At 43.7% G+C, this 27,820-nt stretch overlaps 1 protein-coding gene across 1 annotated transcript in view; it reads left to right on the top strand.

Annotated features, from left to right (window-relative positions):
• The window catches only part of LOC144762274 (ATP-binding cassette sub-family C member 10-like), a 1,353,417-nt gene that overhangs the window by 457,111 nt on the left and 868,486 nt on the right, over window positions 1-27,820 (top strand). Inside the window, exons 5-6 of the mRNA XM_078647416.1 lie at window positions 4,308-4,464; window positions 19,370-19,521. Of these exons, the coding sequence (XP_078503542.1) occupies window positions 4,308-4,464; window positions 19,370-19,521 (309 nt within the window). The remainder of the gene's footprint in view (window positions 1-4,307; window positions 4,465-19,369; window positions 19,522-27,820) is intronic.

Genomic DNA, 27,820 nt, shown 5'->3' with positions numbered 1-27,820 from the left:
CCTGCCTCCTAGAGTAACATTTGAAGCTCTTCATAGCTGCACTGATTTTGCATCCATATCTGGTTTCTAACTGTTTCACTGCATACACGAAGACTTTCAGATGGGCAGCCTGACTTCATTGGTCTACCTTTGTTCGGAGAGGCCCGCAGTGGAACGCAAATGCGGTAAACCTCCGATTTGCTTAATGAAGGACTTCCCAAGTTGCTTTGTCAGGCAATGTATGACAGCACCGCTCCTGAGCTTGAGCGCTGTTGAAGGCATGCAACCTCAAACACTTCCAGTACATGGGTTAGACCGAATTCTCTCGAATGACCCCGGTGCTCCCTCGGTCAGGCTTACTAGCTAGTTACCAGTGTTAATATGGAATTAGCTGCATGAGGGATCCACCTATTACCATTACTTTCGATTATATCCTTGTCACAAATGTAAGGGGCTCATGCAGACTGAAATTCAGGCTGGCTCATAATTACCTAATTTCATTCATTTGGGCCTCAATACGAGTGTCCCGTATTCCCACCTCCCAGAATTATTGACAGCAGGGGGCTGTGGAAATTGCAGGGAATGGGAATTGTAGATTTCCCAAGAAATACATAACTATTAAGGGAATCTGACCACAGCACCGAGCCCCTGGTAACTACTCTTTTCCCCAAGAGCCTCACCTGCACAGTTCGGCTGCTTTCAGCCACCAAAGCGCTTTGGTGAAGTTGACTACACTCTGTACATGCACAGAGTGGATTCCGTAGATCCAAGGAGTCCAGTACACTTGCTACTCGCCCCATTGAAATTACCAAAGTGAGGCCTTTCGTCGTTTCAAAAAGGTGAAGAGCGTTGCAAAGTAATAAATACTTCTTCTAGTAAGGAATAGGTATCTTCTGTGAAGATTAACATGTGCATGGAAACATTAACAACCTTCCTTATAGATGCAGGCTCAGAAACACAACTTGCTGTCAAATGCCTTAATGGTACAAAATGATGTAAGTGAAGCACAGGGGGAGGGGCCTCTAATGACCAGGAGTTTTCTGCCGAATATATCATCAGTGTTTGTTCCATCCCAAAGCCAGCAATCCAGGAAGGCCACAGAATGGAGACATGATCTGACTTCAACATTAATGTCAATGTATTTGCCAAGAATCCAATAAAAGATAACCACAGATAACACTATCAGATTTACGCAATTGGAGATAGAAGCAAGGAAATGTTTTTTGCCTACATTTCAGAGTTGTTGAAAGTGAGATAGGGCTCTCCCTTAGAGCCTGTTCACAACAGTGCAATCGCTCATTTAACCTAGACTGTCTCCTATTCAATTTCATGGATGACTTTCTCTGCCTGAAGATGTTACCATCAACCTAATTAAGTGGCACATAAAGTAACTTCATCAGATTATTATCCAGCCTACTTTTTCTCTCGCATGTCCACCTTTCAGGCTCTTCTGGCCGCCTGCCTCCTATTCCCCCCACTACCGATCCCTAGCAAAGGATTGTAAGGTTGTAGATACCGGGCAACATTGGTTAACAAAACAAGTAATACCTGCAATGCTTGGCTCTGAAGGTTACAACATGGGCCTCAAAGTTCCCCGTGGTGCACATCATTATAATCCAGCGTGAGTCTATGGTTTTGCCTAAAAACCTCAGCCTCAAGACATATTTTCTAAAGGCGATACAGGTTATGAACACAGGTTGCTAATGCTTGACCTAACAATCTATCACCTGAGGATAACACTGATTGGCACATTCTCATGAAGGCACTTCCCACAAACAACTAAAAGACACAATTACTGATTTGGTTTATTGCACCAGGCATGCAACACAAATCATGTACTGCACTCTATAGAGATAAGTAAGTAACTGCATGCTTTCATAAAACTGCCTCGCACCTCATATTGCTCTAAAGAAAGGATCTGGTAGCTTGGGAAGCTGTCACTTATTTTGGCCCTTGAGTTGGCTTAAACTGCAGATACTTTTGCATTTGATATGCCGTCACCCCACAGTGCATTACTGCAAATATTTGTGAAAAATATGAAATCTGCCAAGAGTTTGCTAAGAAACAGGAACAACTGGGGTGAACTGTGATTCCATGTCACAGGGTGAAGGCTTTCATCCTTTTATTGGATCCATACAGCCGGGTCTGGTGGCTTAGTGGACTAATGCGTCCACTGTAGGGGCCTGTATTTAACCTCATGGTCACAGGTTTACTTCCTGGCGGGTCCACTCTCTCTCTGTGTCATCCTTCTGAGGTGTATAAGGAGTACCATCGAGTTGGGTAACCATAAACATCTTTTATTCAGCGACATGATGCCCACAGGTGAATGTGCGCTTTACAGAAACTTATGTTATACAGAACTGTACCTATGTTCAATTCTTCTGCATGGAACTAATTGCCCGTGGCTCCACCGAAAAGATGAGGCTTATCAAACACAATTGGAACCAAAAATAGGAAGTGACTTCAGCAACCCAGGGTGGGAAAGAGTATGGTGCAACATGCATAAAAGCTTTATAAGCACCCGGAAGCTGAATAGGAGTTACTGATGAGATGGTAGAAGATCCCAAGAGGATTAAAACAAATTTATCTTGCAATGTGGGATACTTTCTGGGGATGTGGAAAAGACAGGGCTTCTTTGTCCACCTCACGTAGGAGTGCAAGACAACCAACATCTTTTGAAAGGAATTCCTCAGTCCCATTGATGTGATTAGGGTTTAACAATACCTGGAAATCAAACTGCCATTTTATTTCATTTGGAGGATTGGAGTGAGGCGTAAGTGGAGTGAGGGGGTGGAACCCCTTTAATATTATCTATTTTGGTAGCGAAGCGACCAATCACGCTGTACTTGATGAAAAAGGAGACACCGTCATATGCCACTCCAAAGAATAGCCTTTGGCGCAAATTTGCAGTAGAAAAGCTGAAACATAACAGTCAACGATCTAATACTACATTTGATTACATTTGGCTCCCAGTTATAGAATGCTTGATGCAATTACCACATTCTGCTCAGGATCCGAACTTTACATTTATTCAACACCGAGTCAGTTTGAGGACAATAGCGCTAGACATATGGCCTGTTCATAGAAGGAGAATGGGTAGCCTAAGCGCTCCATGTGGGGTACCGAGTGCCATGGGGGGGACAGGCGTGGGAGCTGGCTCAGTTAATGTAAATGTTTCTTACTTGTTCTCAAATTAGGTTACATTATTTTTTCTCATTTTGTCAGATCTACATGGTAACTGATCTAGTACCATGTCAGAACCTCAGTAGGGAGAATAGTAGAGGAGACATGATATTGTGTATGTATGATAGTTGCTCTAAGTGTAGTTGCCCCTGGGAGCACATATTAATATGACATGTATGACAAGTTTAAATGATTGCATTTTGTAATTCCTGTCACAAGGATAGTTCAGTAAAATATGTTATACAAAAATAATATCATCCCAACTTATGATCTTTGTTTTGGGGGGCACCGCCTAGTCTAGACCCGAATGATAGAAACTGACCTAATATCTGTGAAATTAAGGGCCTGATTGAGAGTTTACCAGAGAGGGCAATCTGTCACAAACATGATTGAGTTCCTTGTCCACTGAACCCTAAATCTGCCTGCTCTATTTTGAGTCAGGCAGACCATCAGTCATCCAAAGGACCTGCCCCCTCTGGTTCTACCGTTTGAACACTTACTGCTGTGGTCCAACGGACTAGTGGACATCTGAGTAATGGCATCAGACTATAGCAACATCACAAAATAAAATGATGGATGGAATGATAAAACTTTTCAAACACTTACCCCCAGTCACAGATCTGGGTTTCATCCATTGTTATTTTGCTTGCCATGTGACTTCACCCCAGTTTGTACCCAGCCATATGCAAATCAGTCTTAACGTTGCTCCCACTTTGAGCAGTCCAGCTGGAACTGTCAAGCCAGGTGCTCCCTGGACTGGAAACAAGCATTCTGGGAAAAAAATAAATGCGTCCATGGCAGTGGTGGCATTATAATTCTTTTTATTGTTTCTTACCACCAGGTCTTACCTAGCGGTAAGAAAAAGTAAAAAATTACTACAGGCCATTTTTCCGACAGCCCTTAATCCACAAGGCTGTCAGAGAAGTTTGCCCACATTGGAGACAGGGTAGTCTCCACCGTGACCACACCTAAGGTCCACCCGCAATTACATTTGGAGGGTGGACTACTATATTGGTATGGCGGAAACTTAATCACCGTTGCGACCAAGTACCTCTCCACCAATATATAGATTAGATCACTGTCACTTAATAACTCTGGCTATATGGTGAAAAAAACATGTAAGGAAACTCCTTCTTTTTCCATAGGTCTATCCAACCTTCTGTCTCATCGACCTGCTGATTGTGTCACTCAACAACATACCATGGACGTTAACTTCAATTGTGGAAGCCAAGGTGTCTCTGGATCGGATTGAGCGGTTCCTCCAAGTCCCTGATCAAGATGTGGATTCCTATTATGTCACAGGTACGAGGCCCGCGAAGGGTTAGGAATAGGAAAAGTAGGATATAGTATTGGGAAGTCAGGAAGGCTCAGAAGGCACCTGATCGTGAAGAATGTGGCTAAGTAATCTTAGGTCTGGTAGACGTTCTGGATGAAAACACATTTTGTGTAACAACTGAACGGAAACTATAAATATGAAGGCGTTTACAAGGGCCATTAAATCCTGGCACGATAGGTCTCTCAGTTAGACACTCTTGTCTAACATCTCCTGTGATCTTCAGGTCACAAGTTTAAATCCAAGCTAGGCCAGCCCAGCCTTCTGTCCTTCCAAGGTTGATAAATGTAATGCAACTAAGTTGCATAATAGTAATAAATGCTATTTACAGTGCCTAGAAACAGCAGAAGAGCACTATGAACACCCTCTATATCACATGACAAATATCATATGTCTCATATCAGATAATTTATATTGCATTCACTACATCAGCCTAACACAGATGATGTGGAACTAACACTCATGATAATATACCAACCACGAATATGTAATAGTAGGCAATGTACTGGATGTGATATAGTTGTAGGTCGATATTATTGACCTTCATATAGTGTCCCACACCCGTGCGGATGTTTAGGGGGCAGGGGGTGCCCATGAGTCTAGAGTAGGTCAACTGATGTATTGTGCAGCAGTACTAGTCTCAAAATAATTGCAGTCCCTTGGAGGCACAGACTGGAAACGCTGGATAGCACCACTTTGTAAAAACCTATGGTTCAGAGAGTATGCACAGGCATACAGGATTCTGAAAACCAGTACCTTGGGTCACATTGTGTTTGCCGTCTCGAAATTTCTTATGGCTATATGGTTGATCAGGAAAAAAATATCTGCTGAACCCTCTTGAACTTTTAGTGTCTTAATTATTCCCACGCCGGGATGGAGTATTTTATAACATGTATTTCTCTTAAATATAATGTGTATTTTATTGTATGTGTTGTTTTTTACTGTCTCTTTTATGGTCTATATGACCGAAATAAAGAATTTTTGGATTGGATGGAAGCTTACAATGATGAGTGGCACATACAGCACACTATGTTCACCATTTGTATAGCACCATCTTCAATTGGTACAGCAGCAAAGCACTTTGTGGTCCAAAACACCTTTCCTTCCTACGGCCACAAGCTACCTTGTGAATGTTTAGACCACTACGTATTTGTGTAGGTGGGCACAACAATTTCAGAGGTAATGGTACAGCAAAGCTTGCCAAAGATGTTTCTGATTCCATATGTTACCTTAGATGTGGTCAGGTGCTTTTGTGCCCTGCTTGGTGTTTAGACTGGAAAGGAACATAACAAAAAACAGAAACACCCAGCAGCTGACTAAGGTTTCGCACATCCACTTCTGCGTCCAAAATTCCAGGAGGAGGAGCAGCGGAGAACGGGGTCCATACCGAAGGCACCGTGGCGTTACTACGCTTCTGCGGACCCCTCTTGAAGCCGGAGACTTCGTTGGGCACTTAGACCCCCCTTCCCCTCTGGAGTTCCCCCGAGGGGCCCGGATTTGTCACTTTTATTGACCTATTATAGTGACAGCGACCTAATATTTCGTGGAAACTTGGACCGTCACTCCACTTGGGGTTTAACATTAAGCATTCTGCAGGCACACATTGTGATCCACTGTGACTGCCCTTCAAACTGTTGTTGAAGAAGCACGATATCGAGAATAACCGCACAGACTAGATTGTCTAAAACATGCCCTGATGAAATTCCCAAGGCACGAATGGGAATGAAACGCGTTGGCTGTGCCGCTGTACATGAAAATAAAGAAAACTTTTACAAATAAGAACCGAAGATCTACAACTCATTTTGGACTTCCGTATACTATTGACTTTACTGTGTGCGCCTCTCTGCTCTTACACAACCATTGGAAAGGAACATACCAGGCAAACATGGCTTACAGATGTGTTGAATTAGATTTACAAGGGTGCTCAAAATGGATTCAGTTTGTCTATAGAATATCCTATCACACCTAAAGACAAAATCTCTTTTTATGTTTTGTAGCATGCAATAAGAGATCAGCTCATCTGCCGCTGCAGGTTAGGTCTCAGAGGATCACATTTTTTACACCTTTCACATGTGTGGCACTCATTAGGATTTCCACCAGAAATGTGCCAACTAGTAGCATGAAGGCTTATATATGTAGTTACCATTCCCTGCTTCCACCATGTAGGTACATAGTAGTCATGGTGTCATAATGTCTATCCTTAGCACAAACAAGTAAAGAAAACATGATATAGAGGTTGGAGTTGACACATATTTTAGGTAGGAGCAAGGAAATTATAAATAGGGTAAGTAGGTATGTATGTATGTATGTATTATTTCTCTAACATGAACAGTGGAGAGCTCTACCAAGTCAAAGCAAAGTAACAGTTGACAAATAAATGGGGAGTTTGTTGGGTACTGGAAGTAGACATGTACTGTTCCTGCATTGTGATGTAGTGTTCTTTAATAAGATGCATCTTCAACTCTTTTCTATATTGAAGCAGTATTGTGGCGGTCCGTATTGATACAGGCATGTTGTTCCAGATCCTGTGTGGATGGAAAAGGCTTGCTGCCTTCTTTTTTCTTTTTTACACTTCTTAGTGTCCAGTCTGTGGACATGCTGAGAAGCTCCAGAGATAGTGAGCTTGTCTGCAATTTAAGCAGGGTTCTGCTCGTGATGACTTTGTAAATGATGCAGCTGGTTTTGAAGAAAGTGTGGGCTTGCAGGAACAACCAGTGATGGTGCATCATGATAGGGGTGATTTGATGATAATTCTTAAGGCCCTGGATAAGATAGACTGTGGCATGTTGTGGGTAGAAACATGGAGGCAGCAGGCTAGCTGCCGCGGTACTCCGTGTGAGCTCCTGCAGAGCGACGTGCGAAGCGGCGTGTGTGGAAATGAGCAAAGAGCTGAATATCATTATCCTCTTTTTATGAAGGTGCTTTAGGCATTGAGGGACTTTGTGGAGTATTTTTTTCCGGCTTAATCTATAGTGTATAGCGCTGTCCGCCGGCTGGTATTTTTCCGGCATTTCATTTCTTCAAATCGTAGCAGTCTGTTTATTGTTTCCATGTGCTACGATTCAGGAGCGGTGCTGCAGTCTCACTTGGCAGCTCCCGGCCGCTCGGTACTTTCACCAGCCCCACCAGGTCAGTGGCGGTGGTCCTTTGCCGCCCTGGAGCTCCGGCGGGGCAGGAGACTTCGGAGTCTTAGGAGAGACTCTTGTGCTGGCGCCCCCATTTACCATGAGAATCCTATTGTTTCTGCAGCAACGGAGAAAGTAACGTAGAAAGCGGTGATAGCGACAGAGGTGAAGGGGAAGGTGAAGGGGGGTTAAACTGAGTTTTTTTTTGATGTGGCTCGGTCTGGTGCTACTCAGGGGGCTGGTACTATACAGGGGGCGTGTGGGGGGAGCGACAGCTTGGTTTCTGAATCCCCTGTGATAGCACCCACCCACCCGTATGAGCACTTACAGCACTCACAGCAACTACGAGTCAGGGATCTCGGCGTAAAGGCAAAGGCAGACAAACGTATAAAAAGAAAGAGGGAAGAAGCGCATTGAAATCTGATACTTCTCTTATCGCCACAACTGGACAGGCTGCTCAAATTTCCTCTGACCTTGAGTCGGGTCCTCCCTTCAAAACAGCACCACATCCTTAGTAAGTTGTTTACCTACAAAAACCTCATCATACTTATCAACTGAGGTGAAAGCCAAACGAGCAAAAAGGTGCAGTAAGGCAATTAAGTCCGTGTTTAAACCCGGCTCTAGGATTACACCATCGTTGCGCTCATACTTTAAAGTTGTGCCGCAGATACTAGATGTCATTCAAGATCCTCTCCCCCCAACACCTGACCTCTCAAGTCTTTCTGGCACATCCGCGCAGCCAGTTTTTTCAGCAGACACCTCTATCTTACAGTCATCAGACCTCTCCTCAGCTTATTCTATGGAAGAGGTTCTAAAAGATCCCTTGGCGGTGGTAGAGGGTGGAGCACACAGTATCACTATTGCAGATAGCTCTGCCATGCAGCCGGTTTTACAGGCAAGCCCAGCACCCCAAAATTCTATACAACCTGTTGAAACCAGTGATATCGAGATCAATGCTGACGGGGTTGCTATCGCTTCCTATTCAGCTATTGGGGCAGGCGCAGAATTAGAGTTAAAAGGCCAGCAGGATTCAATTCAAGATACGCAAGAGAAACCAGGCGGCCCGCAGCAAGGAGATCCTGATTCCAATCCTGATCCTAATACCTCCACTATTATAGCGGGCAGCAATATCACCATCGCTGGCATCACAGTCTCTTCACTACAACTTATGTTCGCTACCCTATCTTCAGATATAAAAAGGGGGTTTGAAGAATCAGCATCGAATCAGAGAGAGATCAGAAATTATTGTGAATCTTTAGATAGCAAGATCGATGGATTAACTTTGAGAACAGAAGCTTTGCAAGAGACTGTGTCTGGGTTATCTTTGTACCTGGACCAGGCCAAAGAAGATATAGTAAAGCTCAAAAAGGAGGACCTCGCATTGGCGGATAGGATGGAAACGTTGGAGAACAACGCAAGACGCAGTAATATTTGTATCCTCAATGTGCCGGAGGGCAGTGAGGGCTCAGATATTAAGCTCTTTGTCATCTCCCTTCTAAAACAGGCTCTCTGCTTGGACCAATCTCATGAGGAATTGGCCACAGACATCCAACGGATTCATAGAGACCCTTTTAGGCGTAACCCTCAAAGGACTAAACCGAGAAAGATCCTAGTGAATTTTCACACATACTCTCTCAAGGAGCATATTCTCAATCTAGCCCTAAAACAAAAGTCTCTGACAGGAAAAGGGTTTACCTTCCAGATAAGGTCTGATTTATCAAGGGCCACTTTGGAAAAACAATGGGAACTAGGCAGGAGGAGGGATGCGTTCAGGAAATATGGCGCAACGTTGCAGATGGGGTTTCCCGCCGCGCTGAAAATAATGTATAACAACAAGATGTTTAATATCCGTACAGTTCAGGCGGCGGATGAGTTACTGCTGTCCCTGGGGAAGAACAAGGGGCCTTCCAGATAAAATGAAAGAGAAGAAGAGAGGGAGGGGAAAAAAGAAAAAAATAAATAAATCATAGCTTAAGCTATAGTGTTCTTTCACTCTCTTTTCTATATCTTATAGAATTGGGTAAAATACATTTTTGTTAAAAAGAAAAAACAATAAAGGAAAATAAAATAAAATAAAGAAATGAAATAAAATGAGGAATGGGAAATGGGGGAGAGGGCGATAGGGGAACTCTTTGATGAGAGGAGAGAGAGGATTTCTCCTATTTTTCCTGTTTCGCCTGTTTCTTACCTGTTTCTTACCTTAGCTCTGAATATTTAGGTATAGTCACTTTGCAGGGGCTCGGGTAGGGTAGGGGGTACCACCAACTGGACCTGTTCCGGTTAGACAGACCAAGGGTTTCTCATGGGAGGGAGGGTGGTAGGTTAGGGCACACGGGTGAGAGGGGTTTGGCTAAAAAATATAAAACGTTCCTCATTTCCAGATTGGTTTCTTACATTTTGTTTATCAACATAGTAGTGACAAAAGATTTAGTAGTACAGGCAGGGCCGTTATGTGGTAGCCTTTCTTTTCATTGTGGCAGTGGTTTGGGTATCTCTTAGGAGTAATCTTAAGATTCTCTCCTGGAATGTTAATGGTCTGCGCACCAAACCAAGAGCAAATAGGATCTTACAATATTTACGAGATTCGGATGCGCAGGTCATTATACTCCAGGAGACACATCTAATTGAGTCTGAGATACTCAATTTGGTTAAGAAGAATAGATGGATAGATGTGTCAATATCAACTTCACAATCGATGAATATTAGGGGTGTGACTATCCTTTTTAAAAAAATAATTAAAACAAGAGTAGTCTCCTGTTGGTCGACCCTGGTGGCAGGTGGGTTATCACCGTAGTAGATATTGCAGGGGCCCAACTGACGTTAGTTGGATATTATGGGCCTAATCACGACGATCCCACAGTCCTGGAATCCCTATTTTCTCAACTTTTAACCTTTCCGGAGACGACTATTCTAGCAGGGGATTTCAATATAGTACTTGACCCTTCATTAGATAAGTCTCCGAGTAGTAGACAGCATGTTCTTTCGAAGTCTAGAACCTTCCTACTAAACTGCATAAAACAATACGGTTATGTAGACATCTGGGGGGCAAGGTCAGGACGACAACCAGGAGTCTCCTTTCGGAACTATAAGTATCGCCATCAATCAAGAATAGATTTCTTTTTAATAAGCCATAAGTTGGTAGACTCCGTTAAGAGCGTTTATTATTCCCCTTCACATCTTTCAGACCATTCATCTGTATCTTTGGATCTCACTGGAGTCATTAAAACCTCCTCTAGATCTTGGTCTTTTGACCGATCTTTACTCTCGTTGCCTGTTATGTTTCCTACATTAAAACTGAAGCCCAAAACTACATGCAAGTTAACATAGGGTCTGCTTCCTCTAATGTCGGAATTTGTAAAGCGCACAGCTACCTCCACCGGAGGTGTCCCGGCGCTGTCCGTATACCGCTTAGGAACCCTTCCTGGCTTTCCTGGGAAATGTCCACTCCTGGGCACCCCCCAGGTGCAGCCAGGCATCCCAGCGCTTTTGGGGCCGTTGTGGAGACTAAGCAAGCTATTGCCCAGAGTTGCAGCGTGGGACCCATGATCAGAACAGGCACTGAGGCGAGAATATCCAGTCAGGGCAGTCAGGGGAATTAATGAGCCGGAGACCCGCCGAGGTGGGAATCGAACCCTGGTCCCTGGCCAGAGCTCTGCATCAAGGTCTGCCTGCTCTAACCATTGAGCCACACTTCTCCACTTCTCTAGTGTAGTATGGGATGCTTTCAAGTGTTGTCTGCGAGGTCTAATTAAAAATAAAGTTACGTTTCGGAGGAGACAGTATATTCAAGAAGTCGCTTCCATCGAAGCCCAATTATCTAAAACGCAAGCTGAAATTGATGCGAGTAGCAATGATTCCGAACTTACCCAATCGTTGTTGCATGATAAAATACTCTCACTTAAAGGACAATTGGCTTCGGTCCTAAACCAGCGTATCCTACAGAAATGGGAAGCAAGTAAATTAGCCCATTTCGAATATAGGGAAGGGGCTGGAAAATTACTGGCCTGGAAGTCGAAAACCGATCAGGCACGCAACAATATTGAATTTGTTACAACTAGTGCTGGTACTTTTTCTTCAGATGTAGAAATCGGAAGAGTTTTTAGAGAGTTTTTTCAAACTATATACCAGGAGGACAAGAATATTACCTCAGAAAGTATTGAGAGTTGGCTGGGTGGCATCACTTTGCCGACACTCTCCCCAGCACAATGCATTTTGTTAGACAGTATGATCACTGAGGAAGAGGTTGTGATGGCTATTCAGGGTAGCAGGGGGGGTAAGGCGGCAGGGCCTGACGGCTTACCAGCCGAGATCTATAAAACTCTGTCGAAAGAAATATCTCCTTTCCTTATTATCCTATTTAACCAAATATTGCAGGATGGTGCGCCACCACCGACAACCTGGGATAACGCATCAATCACGCTCATTCTAAAGCCCGGCAAGCCGGCTTCTAATTGTGGGTCATACCGTCCTATTTCAATATTGAACGCAGACTACAACATTTTTGCATCCATTTTAGCAAAGAGGTTGGGCTTGGTTGCACCGGATATTCTACACCCCAATCAGAAGGGCTTTGTTAAATGTCGCCAACCCTACGAACTCACCTACGACCTGATAGGGGCCATTGATATGGCAACCGCTGACTCCATGCCATTGGCTATCCTCACATTGGACGCCAACAAGGCCTTCGATAGGGTCAATTGGTTGTACCTGTCGGGGGCTTTGGATAAATTCAATGTGGGAGATGGCTTTCGTAGAGCTGTTAGTCTGTTATATCGGAGTCCCACCGCCTGTGTATTGGTGAATGGAGACCTATCAGACCCTATTGAGATCACAAGGGGAACAAGGCAGGGCTGCCCCTTTTCCCCCCCTATTATTTGATCTCTATATAGAGCCTTTTGCTCAAATACTAAGAGAGGATATTACCATCAAGCCTTTCATTTATAGATATTGGGAAAGGAGGGTGGCCCTATGAAAATGAAAATGAAATGAAAAAAGGAACTTAATTAAGCGCACTGCGGCCAAGCGGCTTCCTATACGCGGACAATATGATGATCTTAACATCGGAGATCCGTACCGCGTTTCCTGCTGCCATTAAGCTTGCTTGGGAGTTCAGGGAAATTTCAGGATATGAGGTAAATGCCTCGAAGACTGAAATTATGGTGTGGAATGACGATGCAAGCGAATTAAACCTGCAAATTAGTACAAATCTTCGATATTTAGGGCTTAGCATTGTCAAAGACATTAATCAGATTGTGGCCACCAATTTTGCCGCTGCAAAAGAATGCAGAAAATTAATGCAATCTTGGCTATATCTTCCTCTGTCATTGTTAGGTAGAGTTAATTTGGTAGAAATGACCATATTACCAAAGATTTCCTTTTTATTTAATACAATCCCTCTTTATTTTGACGCATCTTTAATCGCCAAACTGCAGAAAGATATCACCTCATTTATTTGGAATAAGCGAATTCCAAGGATCGCGTGGAAGAAAATTAGGCGTCGCAGGGAGAAGGGCGGGCTGGCCGGTCCAGATCTGCAAATCTATGCATGGGCGTTTAAACTATCTCATGCAAGAATGCTACTAAAGATGCCAACAGATGAGGGGATTGGGAGTATGTTTTTGGCCTTATTGAAAGGGGAAGGAGTTGGGCAGTCGGGTTTCTTGTTTAAATTTGGAGACCCTAAATGTTTTAAAAAGGTTAAACTGAAGGTGTTGCAGGGTATGGCAAGAACTTGGGCTAGGCTGAGGTCATCAATGAAGTTGGGGTACTTCTCTAGTAGGTCTCCAATATGGGATCTTCCCGAGAGTCCAGGTTGGTTGGGCGACACTCTAGCAGTCCCATTAAGGGAGGCAGGAATAGCAGTTTGGGGAGACCTGTTTGTGGAAGGTTGCTTGCTCCCTTGGGACTATCTAATAAGTAAAGTGGGGCCCAATTTCTCTAGATTCAAGTACTTGCAGACATCTAGCTGGGCTCAAGCATATACTTCCCAACCTGCTCGCCGGAACAGATAACCATTAGGGAGGAGTTGTCAACTCGAATCCCTTCTGTTAGATAAGCCCCCGGTAAAGAAAGAGATTTCTCTATGGTACAACCTAATTCAGGAAGAAATAGATGGAGAATTCCATCTTCCCAAGTTACTGTGGGGCTCTTTGATGCCAGGCCAAAATGTGCAAGAACTATTGTCAATGTCCTGCAAAGTCTTGTGGGACATCGTTAAACCGGCCTGGCTCCGTAGAAATTATCTTTTTACCCTTCATAGGGCATACTATTCCCCACAGAGACTGTCAAAATTTTCCTCAGGTGGTCCAGTGGCTTGTGCGCGGTGTGGCTTAAAAGAGGCACCTGACGTACAAATGATTTTTGACTGTCCCCATCTGGCTCTGTTTTGGGATTCAATAAGCAACAAACTCTTGTCCTCATTGGGCTTTCCGGTAACAATTGACCTGACCTCCGTCTCGTAATCTTTGGAGCATTGGATCTGGTCCGGAGACCAGCTAAGAACCTTCTGTTTTATTCCATCCTAGCGGCTCGAAGAGAAATTTGCAGACGATGGAAGGATTCCACCCCACCTACTCTCAATGATTGGTCCGCCTCAGTCCTTCAAATTTCGAAATCAGATCTAGCTAGGGTGGGGAATCAAGATAAGAGAGCATTTTGGCACCTACTCGACTGGTCTCACAAACTGATTGAACTGGGTTTTTTTGGGGGGGGGGGGGGGGGGGTTTCCCCTGGTCCGATGATTATGCAGCTATGGTATAATCTTCCAGCTATGCCCTTCTCTTTCTGCCATGGGTATTTCGGCAAGCAATGGTGGTAACTGGCACTGTGGCTTTTATCTGCCGTTCAGGCTACAGGGTGTATGACTTCTGTAGAATACGTCATTGCTGTTAGGATTTGGCTCCACTCGCAATTTTCCTAAACCCTGCCAGTCTTGTGACTGAGGCAGCATGACTGTATTTCTTCTACCTTTCTCCCTTGTTGGCAGCAGTTGAAACCATGGTGGCTAATGAGGACCAAAAAAAAAGGATAGACTGTGGCCTGTAGGATGCCCTGAAGGGGCGTGGTGTCTGGAAGGCCATGGAGCAGTGCGTTAACACCATCCATCCAGATATGAGAGTTCAAGGGCTTGAACATGCTCTCTAGAAGAAATGGTTTTACTTTTTTTATAAGAGAGAGCTGGTACCTGACTGTCTTGTTTTTAGCAGTGTGTTCCTTCAGGGCGAGGTTGGGGTCCTGGTTGATCCCAAGTGGCTTAGCATTCAGTTAGGGTTGGGGTTCGAAGACATCAATGTTCATGTAATTGAGACAGATTTGTATGATTCATGCTTAGTGCTTAGCAAATAACAGGAATTCTGTCTTGGTAGCGTTGAATTTGAAATAGGCCCTGAACATCCAGTTCTGGGTGAAGTGCAGGCAGTGTTTAACATGTTGAATATCTGTATCAGAGGGAACTTCCAAGTAGAGCTGTGCAGGGATGTAGTATGGTCAGTAAGATTGGGGCGAGTGATCTTCATATTTCCCTACAATCTCGCAGGTTAAAATACATTATGTTAGATGCGGATCAGGAGGGTAGCTTAAGGAGCAGTATGAAGTGCGATTTTGAGGAGTTCTTAAACTTGGGCCCATATTTAACAAGGCTTTGCATCGCCCTCGCACGATGCACGGGTGACACAAAGCCTAAATGAGATTTACCAACCCACCCAAGGCCACCTTGCATGGCCCTACATGGCTTGATAAATCTAGAGTAATGCAAGGCAGTGCAAATCGCTGCCTTGCGTTACTCTGTGCAGGGAGGCGTGCCATGGGTGGAGCATGGGTGTTTCCACGCGTTCACCCATGCATTCTGACATATTCCCAGATTTCCAACACTGGTAGACCTGGGAATGCATGTTAATTTTACGCCTCCCCACCAGAGGAGAAATGTCTTTATTTCTCCTCATTGTTTCCCCTTTCCAGTGTGCTGCACTCATCATACCCGACTTAAAGTTCCTTTACCTAACTATTTAGTACAGAATACATTTACTAGGAGTTGTGTAACACTCCCAAAACACCCCGGCTGAAGCTATGCCCTTGGGAATGTTTTCTATCTGGTTGAGTGATAGAAGATGGTATGATGCTTATTTATTAGAGAGCGTTATACATCTAGATATACGTTTATGTGAGTAAAAGAGGAATGTCTAATTTATGAGCTGCTTTGGTACCTTATGCTTTTAAAGTGTTTTTTTTATATCTGTTTTCACTGTGTTGATGCTCAAATTTGATCGTGCTCGTTTTGAAAAAATTGACATCGTGAATGCAGAAGAGGTAATCGTAGAAGTTGTGTATATACGCTTGGAACGGGCTTGAAGACCATTGCCAACCACTTTAAAAGTGGTATACAATATTTATATATCAGTTTCTCTGATTCTTTCTGCTGCATCTCTTTCCTCTTTCAGAGTATGTCTTCTCTTTTGTGATAGCATAAATTAGTGTAGACACAAACTAAAAAACTAAAAAAACAACAATGAATTTAGGCCCAGATCTCTGAGTAGGGGTGAGTGTCTGACATTGTTCAGCATTCCATCCATCAATTGTTCTTTGCCTCCCCGAGTGAGATGGGTATGCCCAGACGTGGGTCCCGTGCTCACTATGCCACTGGATTCAAGCTATCCTGGCTGAACAGGGCTGATGATGCCCTGAAACCGGTCCTAAGATGCTTGTTTGTGGTTCAGGGAATATCTGGGCTGGCAGTGTGGGCTGGACTGTTTCCTTGGTACACAGGGTCAAGACTGATTTGCGTATGGCTGGTTCCCAACTAGGATGGCGAGGTGAGCAGAAAGCAATGGATTTAGGCTCAGATGCTTGCGGTACAGGGAGGACCTGGCCGGGCAGTTCAGGCTTAACTGTTCCCATGAGGAGCAGGGTCAAGACTGATTTGCATATGGTTGGGTCTAAACTGGTATGGCGCTGTGAGCAAAGAAATTATGATTTTAAGCTCAGATTTCTGATTGGGGTTGAATATTGACATTGTTCAGCACTCTGTCCATCAATGGTTCTTTTTGCATTTGCATTACACTGTGGCAGGGAGGCCTACTAGGGGTGGAGCGTGGGTGGTCCCACGCATTAACCCCTGCATTCTGACACATTCCCAGGTTTACAAACACTGGTTAATGTTAATGTTAATTAAACTTATTTTCCTGTAGACCTGGCAATGCTTCAGAATTGGGTGACTCTACACCTCAGGTGCAACAAGGAGAAATATCTTTGTTTCTCCTCGTTGTTTCCTCTTTCTAAGTGTGATGCATTTTGCAGGAAACTTAGAAAGAGGAAAATGCCTCTGAGGTGTTCCTTCCTGAACAAAATCAATCCTACCTACTATACAAACACACTTGCCCGATTGCTGCAAGGGTGCCTGCGTTGGCACTAGGCAGCAGTTTGTGCACAGGCACAGTGCAGAAATGTGTTGTATAATGTTAAATATGGCGCATTCCTGACCTCTCCCTTTCCCACAGTGCAGCACGATGGGTTGCTACATTACATTGTGTTAAAATCTGATAAATATGCGCCTCCATATTTTGTAAAATTCAAGTTTTTTACGACTTTTAAAACAAAGACGAGAGTGTGTGTATGTTGTTGTCTGCATGTGTATGTAAAAATACCAAGTGAAATCTGACAAACACCTCATCATTCCCGCCTTACCGCACATGTACCCAACTATTTAGCATAGAATACATTTATTAGGTGGTGTAACTCCTCAACCCCCCCCCCCCCCCCAATCTACGCCCCTGGAGTTGTGATTCATCAGCATATTGCTGAATCCAGAATCAGCTTTCTGTGAATAGAGCTCCAAGAGGCTCCAAAATGAGATTGAAGATGACACTGGACAATATAGAACCCCGGGAAACTACGTAACTGAAATACATATTTTGGTCTCTGGGGGTGTCTATGAGAACACAAAGCATTTGTTGGAAAGGTAAGAGGAGAACCAGTGAAGGGCATTGCCAGTGAATCCTATTTGAAACTCCAGGATGTGGATGAGGGTGGGATGGTCGTCTGTGTTGAAGGCAACTGAGAGGTGCATCAATATCAGGAGCGAGGAGTTATCTATGGTCAAGAAGGCATTCTCTGCAATGAAGATTTCTCTGAAGCTGGCAGCCGCCATGCTGGAGAACATTTGCAATGCCATGGCACAGAGCCTGTGAAAAGATGAAGCAGTCACCACAGGTGCTTCTGGCATGTCACCAGATACAGACAGGACAAGTTTCAGCAGTAGAGATCATGATTATTTTTTTTTTTTTAGGGATTTTTCTCAGCGCTGTAGGCCTCAGCTAGAAGGGGTTGAAGGTGTGTGAGTAAGCATGTATCATATTCTAATTAAAATCATGCCCCAGGAAAATACAAGGGCATTCCACAATTCATTTTCAATATCTGTAAGAAGAATACCAAGAGGAAGTGAAATACCTGGTATTCTGGGATCCCAGGGAAGTTCCAACACATGCTTGATGACTGGTGTTGAGAGGTGGAGAGGCCGTATTTGTGGCTACTACTGTTCACTTCCAAATTCTGAGGCACTCGCTGGTCATCTCAAATGTGTAAAAGAATGTCTGAAAAAAGAATTGAAAAAAAGGGGCAGCACTGATTTGTATAAGGAGTAGATGGTCCATTTAAACAAACAAAAACACACATACATGGGAATACATCATGGTTTGACCCCCTCATTACTACATGACCCTACGCTTGAAGCACCCACCATGAAAGTTTGACAAAATATTGCTTAATATTGAAGGATGTTGGAGCAACAAAGTTTTGTAATTCCTACTACCGTATGTTCGGGTATGTTCCAGATTTAGCCGTTGTTGGCTATAAAGAGCTTGATTTTGAAGACGTCCAGTAATTTTGTGTGCAAGTTTGCAGATATTGGTTGTCAATATCAGGGCAAACATTTGCAATTGATAAGCAGTAATGACCTGAGTACTTGCCAGTAATTTTCATTATGCTGATTCCAAGTCTTCTTGGTCATAGTCCTTGCTCTGTCATGATGCTCAAAGCACAGCAGCTATGTGGGGGGACAGGGTGAAACTTCTTATAGGGATCAGAAGCACACATCTGTAATACACTGATAGAATATGCTCATAAGTACTATTGTTACACTGTGCTAGGACTCCCATTTGGGTACCACACTACGAGTGTAGTAGAAAGAATGACTGTACTTGATGTGGATTCCGATTAAAAGGGTGTTGAGCCGTCACCTACACAGAGTGGCATGCTTCATTCTCTGGTATTTTCCTGTGTAGGAAAGCAACCTCTGCTAGGAAATGTGGAGTGTGAGGATGATGCAAAGTGTGTATTTGTCAGTCAAAGGCTCTCTACATGTATGGAAACATCACTAAGTGCCAACTACAACTGAGATCTTTCCTAACTTGTCCCACATGAGTGGGGTGAGTCATTCCATAAGTAAACTACATTGATGTCACTGAAACTAATAAATAAAGTTAGTTTTATTAAGTTTATAAGGCCAGCCCAAATCACCTTGTCATGGACACGGCTTAACCTTGAAATATAAGAAAGTGACAAGGCAGAGGGACTCATTTATAATATGCCCACATTCCGTCCGTTAGGATGTAGAGCTTCATGTCATGCCCATAACATAATGCTGCCTAAGCTATCTTTGTTTGGTAACCGACTTCAATAAGTGATACTTTATAATTAAAAAAACATCTTTTTTACAGACTTATTTTTTACCTTTGTATTTTGTGATGTCTTTTCTCAGCCCCCTCATCGGATCAAGATTTGGCCCTAGAAGTACGCGAAGCCACATTTTCCTGGTCTCTGCCGAAAGAATCTGGTGTTGGTCGGGTTGATCCCAAGGAAGAGCAAAAGGGTACCTTCGAGATCGCCATTGATCATCTGGCTGTGAAAAAGGTAGGACTGTCCCTACCTCTGGCTATTTGGTAATGCTGGAGGAAAGATAAGAGTAGGGGCATGAGTTAAAGTCATCGAATTCATGTCAATGTTATACCCCACAAAGAAACAGAAAAGTTAAATTCAAGTCTCCTGTTTTTATATTTTGTATTTTTTTACCATAACTACTTCTGAAAAAACCTAAATGTGGAACAAACTGATAGCATATTTTCTGGTTATTTGGTGTACAAACAGAGTTTTATTTTGTGTAACTGAAACGTTGTTATAAAGTAATGTGGTGGCAGACCCTTGATTGTTCTACAAATACAATTGATGTAAAATAATCAGAAAACAATAACACCCTCTTGGAGCACTCTTGATTGCCATGACTAAGAAGACCTGTGAAGCATCCTATGTATATTGCAGCTTTTTAAAAATCTTGGACATAGAATGTTATTGACGCAGGATAGTGCCTCTGGACTCTCTTAACGTGAGACTTCAGAATCACGAGCCACAGAAACGTTGTAATTACAATCTTCTCAAGAGTTGCAAGAGTTGGAGAGTGAAGTTAAGTGAGGTAAACCAGTCTTGAGATCTTAATGAATCATTATCACATTGAACTTTACTGTACAGCTGCTCAAAATGAATCTTTATTATATTGCTTTTCGAAAATAAACTTGAGCAAACTTACCATACTATAGGCCTTTATGAATCTTTACCATACTGTTGATAAGGATGAGTATGTACCACATATACACACCTGGTTAGGATATATATATATGCTCGCAGAAATAAAGCCTCCCTCCCACAGTACCCCTTTGTGTCTCTCCGTTCTTTTCAGGAACCTTCTTGGACATATTTTGCGTGCAAGTCCTGGGCGCGCATTGGAGAGACCCGCCTCATCAAAGAGGATCGAGCAATCTAGACAGCTTCGGCAACTTTCTTCAACTCACAGTAGTGAACAGCTCTTTCCCACCACACCCGCCCTCATTACCTGGCCACTGCCCAGCAGAATGTGACTTCACCTGAGGATCTCTGCCACTTGGATGGAGTTTCCCGGGCCCCTTCCAGGAGCGGAGATGTGTGGTTGAGGCGTCACGGGGACGCGGGAGGCAAACTTTATTTTAAATGCCCGGATTGCAGCAGACCCACACAGCGCTTCTGCATTAACCTGATCAACACGGAGCACACCGTTGTCGGACGCTGCACCTACTTAGCATGTGGTGGTAGTGCATGCTGGGATATGTGGTTCACCACACGAACTACAGATCTGCAGGTGACGCGGATCGACTAATCAGGAGGACAATAAGAGATGAAGCGACTGGAGGTACTTGTATGGACTGCTTGCGGTTAGGGGGTGAGAGTCAGCATTTGATAAAGGCAGTTAGCGGAAACGCGTCATGCTTGTGCTCGCAGAAATAAAGCCTCCCTCCCACAGTACCCCTTTGTGTCTCTCCGTTCTTTTCAACCATGAGAGGAACCTGCTAGGACATATTTTGTGTGCAAGTCCTGGGCGCGCATTGGAGAGACCCGCCTTATCAAAGAGGATCGAGCAATCCAGACAGCTTCGGCAACTTTCTTCCACTCACGGTAGTGAACAGCTCTTTCCCACCACACCCGCCCTCGTTACCTGGCCACTGCCCAGCAGAATGTGACTTCACATGGGGATCTCTGCCACTTGGATGGAGTTTCCCGGGCCCCTTCCAGGAGCGGAGATGTGTGGTTGAGGCGTCACGGGGACGCGGGAGGCAAACTTTATTTTAAATGCCTGGATTGCAGCAGACCCACACAGCGCTTCTGCATTAACCTGATCAACACGGAGCACACCGTTGTCGGACGCTGCACCTACTTAGCATGTGGTGGTAGTGCATGCTGGGATATGTGGTTCACCACACGAACTACAGATCTGCAGGTGACGCGGATCGACTAATCAGGAGGACAATAAGAGATGAAGCGACTGGAGGTACTTGTATGGACTGCTTGCGGTTAGGGGGTGAGAGTCAGCATTTGATAAAGGCAGTTAGCCGAAACGCGTCATGCTTGTGCTCGCAGAAATAAAGCCTCCCTCCCACAGTGCCCCTTTGTGTCTCTCCGTTCTTTTCAACCATGAGAGGAACCTTCTTGGACATATTTTGCGTGCAAGTCCTGGGCGCGCATTGGAGAGACCCGCCTTATCAAAGAGGATCGAGCAATCCAGACAGCTTCGGCAACTTTCTTCCACTCACGGTAGTGAACAGCTCTTTCCCACCACACCCGCCCTCGTTACCTGGCCACTACCCAGCAGAATGTGACTTCACATGGGGATCTCTGCCACTTGGATGGAGTTTCCCGGGCCCCTTCCAGGAGCGGAGATGTGTGGTTGAGGCGTCACTGGGACGCAGGAGGCAAACTTTGTTTTAAATGCCCAGATTGCAGCAGACCCACACAGCGCTTCTGCATTAACCTGATCAACACGGAGCACACCGTTGTCGGACGCTGCACCTACTTAGCATGCGGTGGTAGTGCATGCTGGGATATGTGGTTCACCACACGAACTACAGATCTGCAGGTGACGTGGATCGACTAATCAGGAGGACAATAAGAGATGAAGCGACTGGATGTACTCGTATGGACTGCTTGCGGTTAGGGGGTGAGAGTCAGCATTTGATAAAGGCAGTTAGCCGAAACGCGTCATGCTTGTGCTCGCAGAAATAAAGCCTCCCTCCCACAGTACCCCTTTGTGTCTCTCCGTTCTTTTCAACCATGAGAGGAACCTTCTTGGGCATATTTTGCGTGCAAGTCCTGGGCCCGCATTGGAGAGACCCGCCTCATCAAAGAGAATCGAGCAATCCAGACAGCTTCGGCAACTTTCTTCAACTCACGGTAGTGAACAGCTCTTTCCTACCACACCCGCCCTCGTTACCTGGCCACTGCCCAGCAGAATGTGACTTCACATGGGGATCTCTGACACTTGGATGGAGTTTCCCGGGCCCCTTCCAGGAGCGGAGATGTGTGGTTGAGGCGTCACAGGGATGCGGGAGGCAAACTTTGTTTTAAATGCCCGGATTGCAGCAGACCCACACATCGCTTCTGCATTAACCTGATCAACACGGAGCACACCGTTGTCGGACGCTGCACCTACTTAGCATGCGGTGGTAGTGCATGCTGGGATATGTGGTTCACCACACGAACTACAGATCTGCAGGTGACGCGGATCGACTAATCAGGAGGACAATAAGAGATGAAGCGACTGGAGGTACTCGTATGGACTGCTTGCGGTTAGGGGGTGAGAGTCAGCATTTGATAAAGGCAGTTAGCCGAAATGCGTCATGCTTGTGCTCGCAGAAATAAAGCCTCCCTCCCACAATACCCAATACTAATAGCAAAGCGTGGGAATTTTGAGAAGCGGTGCAGGCTCTTTAAATTTAAAAACAAAAACTTACTTAATGGTCTGCCATGTCAGTGATTAAAATGACCTAGTGCCACTATCACATATACCATACAGTTTACTCTTAGAAATACCTTTTAAAATCCCCAAACCACTAACACTAACATTAGGATGGTTAAAATTAATGACCATATATTAAGCCAACAATTGCCCATTTCTAGTCTGTGTTCATTGACATACGAGCCCTATATATAATGTGTATATATATATATATATATATATATATATATCAAAAAATCGCTGCACACACCTCGAAGTAAGTTGCAGTTTCTTTATTATTCAAAAGTGACAAACACCCTACGCGTTTCGAACCGTAGTTCCTGATCACGGTAGCTAGTTTGTGTAGTCCCTTCATTATTTCTTTACTTTTGGGCCATTGAGCACACCCATATTTGGTTGAGGCATGCTGGGACATGTAATTTAGTAATAAATCTTTCCAAATATATTCCAACAGTAACGGAAATGGCATTACTAAACAAGGGACTTTCTTTCTGTCCAGAAACTCACCATGACACTACGGAAACGAAAATAGACTTCTACAAGTACACAAGAAAATTGAAATTAAAAAAATTCTTTGCTAAGAAATCTAGTAACACAACTAGATCCCAAGCAGACCAGGCGCCTATTAACATTAACTCAGGATTACGTACCTCGGAAATTCCACAGCTAAGAGTAGCCTATGAACTGGCCAATGAAATGGAACAGGCGGAGATTACAGACACCCAAGTATTAGATGAAATGCAAATCACATCTAATAAACGACAACCAACTGATTTCAAACCAAAATCCAAATTTTGTCCAACCCTTTACCCAGGCAATAAAATTGACACCTTTTATGAATTGGTAACAAATGAAATTGAAGAAATGCCCAGGAATCACAACACTAAAAGGAAAAAAGAAAACCTAACCAAAGGGGAACGGCAAGCAATATCAAGCCTCAAAAACAATGTCCAAATAGAAATAAAACCTGCGGACAAGGGTGGCAATATCGTAATTATGGAAAAACAACTATATGTAGAGGAAGCCATGCGACAATTGAGTAACACCGATAATTACACAGTACTGACTAAAAATCCTACAGAAACAATGAAACATGAATTGGAAACCAAGTTGAACGGCTGGTACACAAAAGGTCTAATCACCGATACTGAAAGGAAATTCCTCATGGTCGAAAATCCCATCACTCCGACCATCTACTTTTTACCAAAAGTACATAAGACTTTAAACAAACCTCCCGGGAGGCCTATAATTTCCAGCTGCGGTGGCCTTTATGAAAACGTATCAAGCTATGTGGATTTCTTCATCGCTCCATTAGTACCAACATTAAGCTCCTACATAAAGGATACGGGTGATTTTCTCCGCACTTTAATGGAAACAGAATGGCGGCCGGATTACATGTTAGTTACCATCGATGTGGTGTCATTGTACACTTCTATTAACCACGACATTGGACTAACAGCCATCAAATATTTCCTGGACCAACAACCAATTACCCAGAGAGAACATTCAAAAATGATCATAGAAATGATCACACTGTGCCTGTTTAACAATATATTTTTCTTCAACAAAACCATCTATAAACAATGCTGTGGTACAGCTATGGGAGTTTCCTTCTCTCCAAGCTACGCGAACCTCACCATGGGGTGGTGGGAGAAGAGCGTGGCTTGGAGAGAGGAAAACGACCATCACATGGCCAAGGTAGCCCTTTGGCTACGTTTTATAGACGATCTGTTCCTCTTGTGGAAGGGTACCGAAGCAGAATTCCTTACATTTTTCAACATCCTTAATCAAAATTCAGTGGGGTTAAAGTTTACATACACCATCAGTGCAAAAGAAATTGTATTCCTAGACACAAAGGTGTACATAGCAGATGGAAAGATTCAAACAACCGTACATAGAAAAGAAACAGCAACCAACAGCATTCTTCACGGGTTAAGCTTTCACCCAACAAAACTGAAGAAGAGCATTCCGTATGGTGAGCTCCTGCGGATGAAAAGGAACTGCTCCGAGGAAAAAGAAATGGAACTGAAATTCAAGGAGACGAGAGAACGCTTCAAACAGAGAGGTTACAAAACATCAGATCTTAACGCATGTGAAAATAAAGCAAGATGTAAATCAAGAGAAGATACTCTCATCAACAAACAAAGCATTGTTACCACACAAGATGTTGAAGCCAATAAAACATCAGATCAACCCAGGATGGTTATGACTTTCAGTAAGGAAAGCTACAGGATACAAAAAGCTATGATGAAGTACTGGCATGTACTCCGTAAAGACCCAGACATTGGAATAACAATAGGAGACCATCCTCTTGTCTCCTATAGAAGGGCACCCAACCTGGCAGATCAACTAACTCAAAGTCATTTTGAAATCAAAAAACCAGAATCTTGGATTGACATTAGAAAACAAGGATTCCATAAATGCACAATCTGCAAAGCATGCAAAATAGGACGCAACGTCAAAAATCTAAAAGATGCGGCAGGCAAAAACTTCATAATCAGAAGCAACATTCACTGTGACACGTCGTTTGTTGTTTACATGATCCAATGCTATTGTGGCAAATCCTACATTGGAAGCACAACTTGCTCCGTTAAAACCAGGATATTACAACATATTCGTGCCATTCAGAACAATGACCACTCTTATGCCATTGCAAAACATCTGGCCAATCATGACAACAAAACGTGGCTAGATGTGAAATACTTCGGACTCGCAAGTGTACCACAGCATGAAAGAGGTGGTAATCGCATTCAAAGACTGCGACGGCTAGAGTCAAAACTAATCATCAGATTTAGAACAAAACAGCCTGCTGGCCTCAATGGCGATGAAGAACTTCATGTTCACTTATGATAACCATGCCACAGACTGAATCCTTCATGAACCGGACTTATTATTAGTCACAAATGATTGTTTTGCTGCTTGCCATAGTCATGTAAACTGAGTTAAAAATTGATTTAATTTGTGCCAATAATTTAAGTTAAAAAGCGGTTGTTGTGAGCAGTTGTCAGCATTGGGGACGCAGGGCACTTAGCCCTCTATTGTTCAATGGACTTTTTTCCATAAAGTTACGCATTGAATCAACTCTCAGGTAAATAGAGAGCGGATTACATGCGCACGTGTAACCACGAGCGTCATCAAGCGGAATTGTCCTAGTAAACTGGGGACACGCTTTTCATGCAGTAACGCCAAACATCGCCCCAACACTGCAAAAACTCACAACTCCCACACAAACACGTAAGGCACAAAAGTAAGTAAAACTACATGTCCCAGCATGCCTCAACCAAATATGGGTGTGCTCAATGGCCCAAAAGTAAAGAAATAATGAAGGGACTACACAAACTAGCTACCGTGATCAGGAACTACGGTTCGAAACGCGTAGGGTGTTTGTCACTTTTGAATAATAAAGAAACTGCAACTTACTTCGAGGTGTGTGCAGCGATTTTTTGGTATTTTACAAAATGGGATACTGCCCTGGTCCCATCGCTGGCACCAACTGAACAGCGCTCCCGCTGCGACAGGACAACTTGTATGCAATATATATATATATATATATATATATATATATATATATATATATATATATATATATATATATATTCTCTCACCGGTCTCCGGTAACATCGGAATAGCTGTCGGCGGGCGGTCCGAGCCGGGACACCGGAAGTCCCTGTAATACTTTCCACAGTCTCCTCGATTTCCAGGACAGACAACTCGGACACCTTTCAAGTGCAAGTGAAAATCTCCGTTTATTGGCACAAACAACGCGTTTCCGCGATTAAGCCTTGATCACGCTAAAGGTCTCACCCCAACAGTGAAATTGAAATTGTTTGAATTTCATGGTGTTTCAAACAATGCCAATAGGAATCATGACTGGCCTTTTTCATCTTATGAATTTGTACATAATTATGTATACATTTTGATTTGTAATATTAACCGGATTACCATGGGGATATATGATTTACGCAATATGTACCCTACAAAGATTGTTACAAAATGTGATGGCACATTAGCATCAAATGTGGGAATATTTGTGTTGAATTGATATAATGATTTACTGAACCTCTCTTTGAATACTTCAAAATGGCCGACATGTTTACTGCTTTTTACCAACTACCTCTACAATAGTCCTATGTCAATGTTTACATGTTTGAATTTAAACTGCACTGTTGGGGTGAGACCTTTAGCGTGATCAAGGCTTAGTCGCCGAAACGCGTTGTTTGTGTCAATAAACGGAGATTTTCACTTGCACTTGAAAGGTGTCCGAGTTGTCTTTCCTGGAAATCGAGGAGACTGTGGAAAATATATATATATATATATGTGTGTGTGTGTGTGTGTTTGTTCCCATTTTTTGTCCAACAGAAATGAAGACGCACTCGCCAGCTGTCTGGATTCCAAGAATTCCTTTTATTTGACACCAACCGGCAAGTTGCATTCAGGTAATAACTCTGCCTTACGCGTTTCAAAGTTCACACTTCTTGATCACAGGCGCATGGGAAATGGCGCAGTCACGCTGAGAGCCACTTTAAATCTGCATGCTTATTGATTCATTAGTGAAATTACCCTCTGGTGGGTCTCTTCGGTGAGAATGGGAAAGTGTTTACTGGCTGTCCTGCCAGAGAAGACTGCACCACCACCTAAGTGAAGGAGGGGCCGCAGGGCTGAAACCTTTCCTGCCTGAAAAGCGGCACTGCTGTAAAGGGTAATAGACTGTGCAAGCTGCTTATGCGGGCCCACTGGAGGGCATGATAGACTGAGGCACACTACAAATCCCAACATGCCTTATAAGTGAACTCACCGAAGAGACCCAGTATACACAGTAGCTCGATGGTCCCATTAGGCAGTCAAACCCAATGAGAAGCACCCGCAGGAGTTCTTATTTTACTTTATTTCAGA

This window comes from Lissotriton helveticus, chromosome 6 (genome assembly GCF_964261635.1).
Source record: "Lissotriton helveticus chromosome 6, aLisHel1.1, whole genome shotgun sequence".
Taxonomy (NCBI): domain Eukaryota; kingdom Metazoa; phylum Chordata; class Amphibia; order Caudata; family Salamandridae; genus Lissotriton; species Lissotriton helveticus.
Note: the sequence above shows the minus strand (reverse complement) of the source record. Positions and strands in the feature narration are given on the sequence as shown.